At 39.6% G+C, this 10,361-nt stretch overlaps 1 protein-coding gene across 1 annotated transcript in view; it reads right to left on the bottom strand.

Annotated features, from left to right (window-relative positions):
* The window catches only part of CCDC39 (coiled-coil domain containing 39), a 108,136-nt gene that overhangs the window by 3,955 nt on the left and 93,820 nt on the right, over positions 1 to 10,361 (bottom strand). The window contains exons 15-16 of the mRNA XM_003794296.1: positions 1,391 to 1,550; positions 855 to 961 (exon numbers count right to left, since the gene is read on the bottom strand). Coding sequence (XP_003794344.1) covers positions 855 to 961; positions 1,391 to 1,550 — 267 coding nt within the window. The remainder of the gene's footprint in view (positions 1 to 854; positions 962 to 1,390; positions 1,551 to 10,361) is intronic.

Here is a 10,361-nt window from a genome sequence, read left to right as displayed (position 1 = left end):
TATGTGGACCATATCTTCACTGTACCTTTTCTGTGTTTAGGTATGTTTAGGTACACACCATTGTGCACCACAGTTGCCTGTGGTATCCAGTACAGTGACATGCTGTACAGGTGTGTGGTGTAGGTGTGACAGGCTATCCTAGTCCCTGCTATCCCATCTGGATTTGGGTGAATGCCCTTTATGTCATTAGCTCACTGACAAAATTGCCTAAGGACACATTTCTCATATCATATTCCTGTTGTTAAGCAATGCATGACTGTCCTTATGTATTAAATTTTGTATATAATTCCACTGGAAAGTATTTTATGGCACTTGGGGGAAAAATAATACAAATAATGATGATTGAAATTATACAATTTTTAAAACATACAATTCATGCATCTTTTCTTTTCAGCTTTACTAGTGAAAACCAAACAGGGCCTGCTTCCCAAGCCTGTTGTCTCCATGATCTGCCTTAGTGAATACCTCCCACTGGATTATTTCCATCTTTCACACTTTTTAAAGATGCAATCAATATGATCTTGAAGGAATTAAATAAAATGTCTCTAAATAATGGGTAAAGCATAATTCACTATGGATAAAATTCATAATTTTATCCATAATAATGGATAAAGCATAATTCTATCAACTAACAACAAGTACTTTTCAGTGCTTAGTACTGGGATTTCAATGAATTAATACTTTGATCACTTCTTTTTCTCTCCTTTAAATGAGACTGTTCTCTCCAATCTACTTCCCCAGAAGAGGCACTAATTGTCCTCTTTATGTGTGCAAGATCAAGAGAATGCTAGAAGTAATAAAAATGACAGCAGACCTTCATCTAGGACTTATTGCTGAACAGCCTGTAGAGTTACCTGGATATCTTCTTGCAGTTCTCTGATGAGTCGTTGTTTGTATCTGTACTTTTCAGCAGCAGCCCTTTTTTGTTCTTCTAGCTGAATTTTTAGCTCATACTCCCCACCTAGAATTTAGAGAAACTAAATTTTCACCATACTACTTAAAAATCAATAACATAAATTAAACATCAGTATTTTTTGTTATGAAAGATTAAATTTCTTTTATCTACTTGTAGAAAAACAGTAGAGGCATCTGGTAGCCCTTTCGTGTTTGGTCAACATAGAGCAGCAATGTGCTATAGTTTTTTTCTGATTGGAAATTAATTCCCCAGAGAGGCGTTACGCCACATACCATTAGGATTATTATTAATAACAGAAATAACCCTTCAGCAAGCCACTTACAAACCAGGTGTGGGGAGAGGAAGGGTGACCAGTTTTATTTAACCCATTCAGACCTGGTGCACACTTTATTCTCCATGTCCCACAGTGTCCTTCCAACTATATAATTTTCACTGTAGATATTTATTTTAAAAAATATAAACACTCCTACATACTAGATGGAGTCACTTTTTTAAAGGATTGCTTGTAATGCTTGTTGCAGCTGTTGAGCACCTGCAGGGTGTTTTCTAGAGCATAGATTTCCTTCTCAGCTTTGTTGATCTTCGCATCCAAACTGTCACCTTCCCTTTGAAGTTCTTCCTTTTCTTGAGCAGCCTGTGAAGTACACACGGGAAAAATATCTAATTTCTAGAGAAAACAGTTAACCCCTTTAGTTAATAGCTAATATCAGTTAACCTTGGGGCCTACACGTGGCACCACGCGTTTATTTCTTGCGCTTGTTTTAAAGCGGAAGACCAAAGCCGCAGGCCTTCAAAATGTGGCAGAGTTGTATCCGTGTGACCATGAAGGATATGGAGTAATCAAAGTTTACATAAAACTCCCTGGCAAAAAGTGCCAAAAGGTCATCAGGTATAAACTTAGATGAGAAATAAGGTTAACTAGAAGGAGGTTTGAAACTAGATATTAAATCAGAAGAACGTTTCAGGCCAGAGAAAGGTTCAGGAACAATTTCTCATTTCAAGTCTTAGCAAACAGGTACGTATTTTACAAGTAAGTAGATATTTTTAAATTTAAAAATTAATTTTAGAAAATATCCTTGTGATAAATGTGGCTGACAAAAGATGAGGTCTATAAATTGCTAAAATGTCCTCCACAAGTGGACACACTCAGTGACTTCTCACAGAGTCACTGTCACTGCTCTCTAGAGTTGTACCCAAACAATTCCAAAACAACTCAGAGTAAAGGTTGACAGAGGTAGCATATATATATATTTTAATATGGCAGAAACCCTATTTTTAGTCAAAATCAATGAATAATTTTATTCAGTCCCTATGTATGTGTATTTAAACCAGGATGTGGTAAATAAGAAAGGTAAGTTTAATGCTTTAGTTTGTAACATATTCACTAGTTAGTATTGGTTTTATTATGCTTCTGAACAGGAGTTACCCATTTTGTAACATTTTTAAAAAGCTTAACAAAGAGGGCGGCACCCGTGGCTCAAAGGAGTAGGGTGTTGGCCCTATATACCGGAGATGGCGGGTTCAAACCCAGCCCTGGCCAAAAACTGCAAGAAAAAAAAAAAGCTTAACAATGAAATGATAAAGATATTAGATAAATTATATCTAATTGCCTTGAGTCTAGAATTGACTAGCAATTAATTTCTGAATTAATTTACCTGAAATGTAGTATAGTGGGACAAAGCTGAAATGAAAACAGATTTTAGTTGTTGGCTGACTTATCAGTAAGTTGAGTCACATTAAATTACTTCTCTGAGCTCAGTTTCTTCATATTTGTTTATCTTATCCCTGATCTAATTCCTTGTATAGCCTGAAGTTCTGTAATGAAATTCCGATTCTATTCTCTTGTCTCTCTGGGTTTTTTTTTTTGTTTGTTTGTATTTTTTTGCAGTTTTTGGCCAGGGCTGGGTTTGAACCTGCCACTTCCGGCATATGAAGCCCGTGCCTCACTCCTTCGAGCCACAGGAGCTGCCCTTCTGTTCTCTTCTTAATCAGGGATTATACAATGTATACCTTTTAAGTTGGATTAGAATACCTGGTATTTGTAAGAAATTGTCATTACTTCCTCTCTGGTATTTTCAAGTAACTCTATTGGATAGTTTCATTAAATTGTGGTCAGAATGAGATTTTTTTTTTATAAAGATGATGAGGAACTTGGAAATGAGATTTGAAAGATACCAGTGCTTCATTGGTTGCTAATTGTATTTTTCAGTCTGTTTTTTGTCAGATACTATAATGTGAGGGCCAATGAAAGGAAAAATAAAACCTTGTATGCCCCAAAGACCAGAGGCCACTGAACCACCAAAAACAGGGAAGTTATGTGTCCCTGGAAAACGATTCCTAGTATGCTGCTGTCCTAACTTAGTACCTCAGAAGGTGACCTTATCTGGAAATCGGACCTTCACAGACAAAGCTAAGATGAGGTCATCAGGATGGCCCTAATCCTGCGTAACTGATGTCCTTATAAAAAGGAGCACTTTGAACACAGGCATGATTATGTGAAAAGACACAGGAAGAAAATCCTGTGCAGATGAAGGCAGATGTCTGGGTGATGCATCTATAAACCTAGGAATGCAGCAGTGGCCAGGAAACCCCGAAGCTGGAGAAGGCAGGGAATATTCTCGTTCACCTCACCAGCACTGAGCCACCTTCCATCTTGGACTCCTAGATTCTGGAAGGACGAGAGGGCGCATTTCTATTATTTAAACTATCTAGTTTGTGGTACTGTGTTACATCAACCCTGGACACTAATAAAAGAGGTCTGCAAGCTCTGTCTGTAGAAGCCAGATAGTAAAGACTTCAGACTTGAAGAGCCACTCAGTCCATGTTAAAACTATGCAACTGCAGCACTGCAGTGTGGAAAGCAGCCACAGAAAACACAGAGGTGAGTGAGTGTGGGCCGAGTCTGCAGGACTCACTCACAAAACAAGGTGGGCAGCATCCGGCCAGGGCCAGAGTTTGCTGACCCCTCATCTACATACGTGTAGAAAACAGAGTGTAGAATTTGGCACTGTAACCTAATTCCTCTTACTCAGAGAAGTATGAGTTCTTTGTGGAGAATGTAAGAAGTCAAGGCAAAAACTGCAAAAAAAAAAAAAAAGAAGAAGAAGAAGAAGAAGAAGAAGAGAATAGAATCGGAATTTCATTATAGAACTTCAGGCTATACAAGGAATTAGATCAGGGATAAGGTAAACAAATATGAAGAAACTGAGCTCATTCCCTGCATTTAAATCCCAAATCTACTATATTGACAAACAAACCTAAAACCACACTGAAGAACAACAATCAGCTTATAATTGACAAGTTTCCCCCAGCAGTGGAAATGACTGAAGTATTATATTCAAATAATTAAAAATTCTCAACACATATAAAATAAACACTTATCAAAGGATTTATTCAACTTACTAATAAAGGAACGATAAGATGATTAGTTCAAAGGAGAATTTGAAGAACGAATTTTGTGATATGAAAATCAGAAATGCTGAAATGAATTTGCTGATGATGCAAAACAGATTAATATCTTTTGAGGTGATAAACTTTAATGCTTGGTTTATCTTTTCTATGGAGCAAAGTCGTATTGCTACTGGCCCAAATTCATTTGCATTGTTAGCAACAAGAATCATTTGTATTATCATCAGTTATTTACAAGTTACCATCCATCCCTACAGAGTTCTAAGATAACTTTGTTGATAGAATAGTCAATGGCACGCATGCCTACAGAATCAGGTAATCCCCAGAGCATCACTAGAAAACGCCAAGACTGATGTCACCAAGCAACGGCATCACTGCACCCAGTAATTGCTTTTCTCCAATTTCAGGCCATAGATAATTTTTCCCACTATAAACTAGGTTGAGTTTTGTTATAAAGTTTCACTTTTACACAGGCAAGACTGAATGAACTGCTATGAGTAAGATGTTTAAACAAGCTATACATTAAAAATGGGAATAACTATGTGGTAAGCCGTGGATCCCAGAGGAAATGGAAGGTAAGGAACGTAGCATCAGGAAATTGGGAAAGGTAACTGATAGCCGCAAGTCATTTAAGATACTCATTTTATTAATATTTCATAAAACTTGCCTGCTTTCCTATGAAGTCGATTTCTCGGCATCATCACAGCAATAACAATAATGATAGCTAATACTAGGCACTATTCTGAAGATTTCACATATATTTTCTTACTTACTTTTCCCAACAAAAGTAATGATGTTATCCTCATTTTGCAAATAAGGAAACTGAACTTACTCAAGGTCACCTGTCTAATCAATGATACAATCAGGATATGGACAAAGGAACTCTTAAAACCAATACTTTTACATAACCCGTCAACCCTCGTTGGTATTGTAACATCTATGCAGTTCCTGGCTTTTAACAGACTTGAGCCAACCCTCTACCCCTCAGGAACTTTTAAAACCTAGAAGGAGGGGGCGGCACCTGTGGCTCGGTGGGTGGGGCATCGTCCCCACATACTGAGGATGATGGGTTCAAACCCAGCCCCGGTGAAACTGCATCAAAAAAATACCTGGGCATTGTGGCAGGTGCCTTTAGTCCCAGCTACTCGGGAGGCTGAGTGTCAGCTGTGACACCATGGCACTCTACCGAGGGTGATAAAGTGAGACTCTGTCTCTAATAAATAAATAAATAAATAAAATTAAAAACCTAGAAGGAGGAAGGTACCATTAGTATTGGACAGAAGCCCGAAGCATTACGGACTGACAAGTCATAAGAACGTTTTGAGGGCTGGGACTGTTTTCTCACAGGGCAGGGAGAATTTTCAGAGGCAAGGCAGAAGGCTTATGACAGTGTACGTGCTTGAGGAAGATTTGAAGAAGAGACACTAGGTGGACAGCAGTCAGAGGGAGACAGCATCCACAGGGCCATGTCTGGAGGAGGCTGTCACACACGTGCTTCCCACCTGAATCCATGTATGGCAAACGAAGCACCCCAGGGTCAGTTCCCATCACTACAGACTCAAGTTTAGATGTCAGGTGCCAAATTCTCCACCCACCATGTGCCTCTGTCCTCTCAGAGAGATTCAGCCCCTCAGTTTTCATCTCGCTCAGCCCCACACAACCTCTGGCCTAGACTGCAGGAGCCACAGAGACCAGCAGCCATGGAGGATCTGTGTGACCCCAGGGCCTGATATTCTGGGCAGGCTGCCTCTGGAGAGAGGAATAGAGACTACCATAATGTTAGCCTTCCACCCTCCAGACTCTGCCTTCCCTGCCCATGGCTTCTGAGAGAGAGGATTGATCCAGGGCTCTCAGGAACAACTGCCTCCCCTGTTGGTACACTCACCACACTGAGGCTTCCACAGAAAGTGGGGCTCAAACCTTTCTTCCTGAAGACCTGCAGCAGACTAAGGGTGCTCAGACCGTGAGCACCCCACTCGCACTCACAAGCCATCCTGGTGGTGCTTGCCTGCTGCTGCATCAGAGCAGGGCACACCCCAAAGCAGAGGGAGAGCAACCTGCATGGGCACCTCATAGGCAACATGGGCCCTGAATGCTTCTCTCCGGCACAGTCAAGGATTGATCTTCAGGGACCCAGGGAAAACCCTGCAGGCCAGAGTCCATATCCCCAGGATTTGACCATGTTGCCCATGGGCATGGAGGTGAGATGTATGAACTAACCTTGGGAGCAAAGGGATCCTACATGGGCAGAACTGAAAGGAGGGTAGGGTGGTAGCTGCAGCCCACACACACAGCACCCTTTCCCCCCAGGAAGGCCATACTCTCAGCCCAGGGCAAGATCCTGGACGGGAAGCTGCCAGCCCTGAGCATCATCATGGAGGACCTCAACCTCCAGATGCCTGAGGAAGACTGCAGAGCAGAGGAGAGGGCAGAAGACAAAAAAATGCACCTGACAGCTGCACTGTGAATCGCAGATGGCCACTCCCGCCATCGACAAACTTTCTGGATGGGTAAGGGCTGCTTCAAGCCCCTCCCTGGAGGCCTGGGAGCAGACCTTGATCCTTACAAGACAGCTAGCTTACCTGCCTTGGTGTGTGGCCTGAGGGCAGGCTCAGCCAACACATCCTGTTGAGTCTCACTCCTCTACCAGGCTCAGCTGTGGCGGAGAAGGACTGCCAGGCCTCCACCCACCACCTGGGGCGTTTCAATACAGCTGCTACTACAGCTGCTCACGGGTCCTAACAACACTGAAACTTGTTCTTCTGGCAAATGACACCTTTTGGTAGGGAGGTCAATTTGCATAGCCCTTTACATTTACTAACTCCAAAAGGGTGAGGCTGATCCTTACCAGCACCAACTACTGTTTCAGAGATTAAACTGGATGTGCCAATACAATGCACACTGTTGAGAAGGCCACGGGGCTGGAGAAGCAGAAAGGATTTCAAGGACTTCCATTCTCCCTCAACAAAGATAGGAAATCTGCCCAAACACACAGGTCACCACGGCTACAGCCTATAAATAATTAGCAACTGAGAAAACCATCTGGTAAGGATATCTATAGCCAAGGCATCCACCTAGAGCCTAGATTGCCATCAAACCCCCCACAAGCAAAGCCAAAGATGCTGCAGTCAGGCCCCTATGAGTGAGGGAGGAAAAAGAGATGCCCCATCTAAACAAAACAAAATTCAACAATAAGAAGTAACAGCTGCTCCAAATGAGAAGGAATCAGCAAAAGAAGTCCAGAAGTATGAAAAATCAGACAGAAAGGACATCCCTGAAAAGACCAGCTCACTAGCAATGAGTACAACCAAAATGGAAATATTGAAATAACAGATAAAGAATTCCAAATATGGATTGTAAGATAACTTAACGAAATCCAAGAGAAAAATGGAAAACAAACTTAATGAAACCAGAATTCAGGAAACGGATAAAAAGTTCACTAAAGAGATCAAAATATTTTTTTAATTTATTTTTTGTTAGATCATAATTGTGTACATTAATTCTATCATAGGATACAGTGTGTTGCTTCCATATGCAGTTTGGAAAAAACTTCTAGAAATGAAAAATACATGTAACCACCAGGCATAATGGCTCACACCTTTAATGTTAGCACTCTGGAAAGACGAGAAGGGAGGATCCCTCCCAGCCAGGATTGAATACCAGCATTGAGCAAGAATGAGACCCCATCTCTACAAATAGTAGGAAAATTACCTGGGCCTGATAGCATGTTCTGGTAGTACTAGCTACAGGCAGGAGGATCACTTGAGTATAGGAATTTGAGGATGCAGTGACCACAGTATTCCAGCCACAGTGATAGATAGATAAATTCATTTAAGGAAATAGAAAATACAGTTTTTGACTAGATCGGGCAGAAGAAAGAATCACAGCACTTGTAGACAACTCATTTGCATTAACTCAGTCAGTCAAAAATAAAGAAGAGGCTTGGTACCTGTAGCACAGTGGTTGTGGCACTGGCCACAAGCACTGAGGGTAGCAGGTTCGAACTCAGCCCAGGGCCAGCTAAACAATGACAACTGCAACAAAAAATGGCCAGGTTTTATGGCAGGCACCTGTATTCCCAGCTACTTGGGAGGCTGGGGCAAGAGAATCCTTTTAGCCCAAGAGTTTGAGGTTATAAGCTGTAACACCATGGCACTCTACTGAGGGTGACATACTAAGACCCTGTCTCAAAAAAATAAAATAAAATTTAATAAATAAAGAAGAGAGAATTAGAGTAATAAATAAAGCCTAAAAGAAATGTGAGATTTTGTAAAATGGCCAAACATAAGAAGCATAAGCATCCCTGAAGATGAAGAATAAAAAGTGCAACTCAGATTTCTCTGATCTCTAGGAAACACATCTAACCTACAAGGACTCCGTACAGACTCTAGGTAAAGGCATGGCCAAAAATATTCCATGCAAATAGCAATGAACAGAGAAAGTAGATGTGACCCATGTTAATGTCAAATAAAATTGACATATTATCAGTAGTAAATAAAGAAAGACAAAGATGGACATTATATAATAGTAAAAGGAGATTCAAGAATAAGACCTAACAATCTTAAATGTGTATGCACCTAACACAAGAACACCCAGATTCATAAAGCAAATCCTACTACATCTAAGCAAAAAGATAAATACCAACATTGTAACTGTTGAGGACTTTAACATCCCACTGAAAGAACTACACAAATCATCCAAGCAGAAAATTAAACACTGGACTTAAACAGGACTGTTGAACAAATTGGGCCTAACTGACGTTTACGAAACATCTTACCCCCAAACTATTAAATATATATTCTTCTACTCAGTGCATGGAACATTCTCACAGGGTGGTCAGACCTTAGGCCTTAAAACATATCTCAACAAATTTAAAAAATAGAAATCATACCATATACTTCTCAAACATAGCAGACTAAAACCAGAAATCAATTCCAAGAGAAATGCTCAAGTCTATACAAAATCATGGAAATTAAACAACCTGTTGCTGAACCATTATTGAGGCAATAATGAAGTTAAGATACAAATCAAAAGATTATTCAAACTAGAAAAGGAGACACAAATTACCAAAATATATGGGATTCAGCAAAAGCAGTCCTAAAGGGAAAATGCACAGCCTTGACAGCCTACATCAGAAAGACAGAAAGAATACAAACTAACAATCTCAAATTTCAAAGAACTAGAGACTTTGACAGGTCTCAAAGAATTAGAAAAGGAAGAGCAAACCAAACCCAAAATCAACAGAAGAAAAGAAATAATTAAGGTCAGACCAAAACTAAACAAAATGGAAAACCAAAAAAATACAAAAGATCAATGAAACAAAAAGTTAGTTCTTTGAAAAGGTAAACAAAATTAATATTCCTCTTACTAGATTAACCAAGAATAGAAGAGAAAGGATCTAAATAAGCTCAATCAGAAATGAAAAATGAAACATTACAATTGATACAACAACAAAAAAATCATCTGTGAATATTATGAAAATGTCTATGTACATAAATTTGAAAACACAAAGAAATGCAAATTCTAGAAACACACAACCTCCAAAGACCTAATCAGGAAGAACTCCTAAACAGATCAATAACAAGCAATGAGATTGAAACAGTAACAGAAAATCTTTTAACAAAAAAAGCCTCAGACCAAATGCATTCACAGTGAAATTTTATCAGAATTACCAAGAACTGGTACCTATGCAGCAGAAATCATGCCATAATACTGTGGAAGGAATCCTCAACTCATCCCAGGAAAGGACACAACAACAACAAAAAAGATAACTACAGACCAATATCTCTTATGAATATAAAGGGGGTACCAAAAAATGCATACACATTTTAAGACAGGAAAATACTATTAAAATTATAATACTCAAGTGACACTTGACTTCTGCAATTACAAGAGGTGCTCAAATGTGACTTGTATTCATCTTTTGTTATTGGTATATATTGAGTTTTACAATTTTAACATAGTTTTTTCTCTCTTAAAATTTGTATACATTTTGAGCACCCTTTATAGATGCAAAAATTCTTTTTTTTTTTTTTTT

Source organism: Otolemur garnettii, unplaced genomic scaffold (genome assembly GCF_000181295.1).
Source record: "Otolemur garnettii isolate 467f Iridium unplaced genomic scaffold, OtoGar3 scaffold00078, whole genome shotgun sequence".
Classification (NCBI taxonomy): Eukaryota; Metazoa; Chordata; class Mammalia; order Primates; family Galagidae; genus Otolemur; species Otolemur garnettii.
The sequence above is the reverse complement of the archived record's forward strand: the minus strand, read 5'-3'. Positions and strand labels throughout refer to the sequence as shown.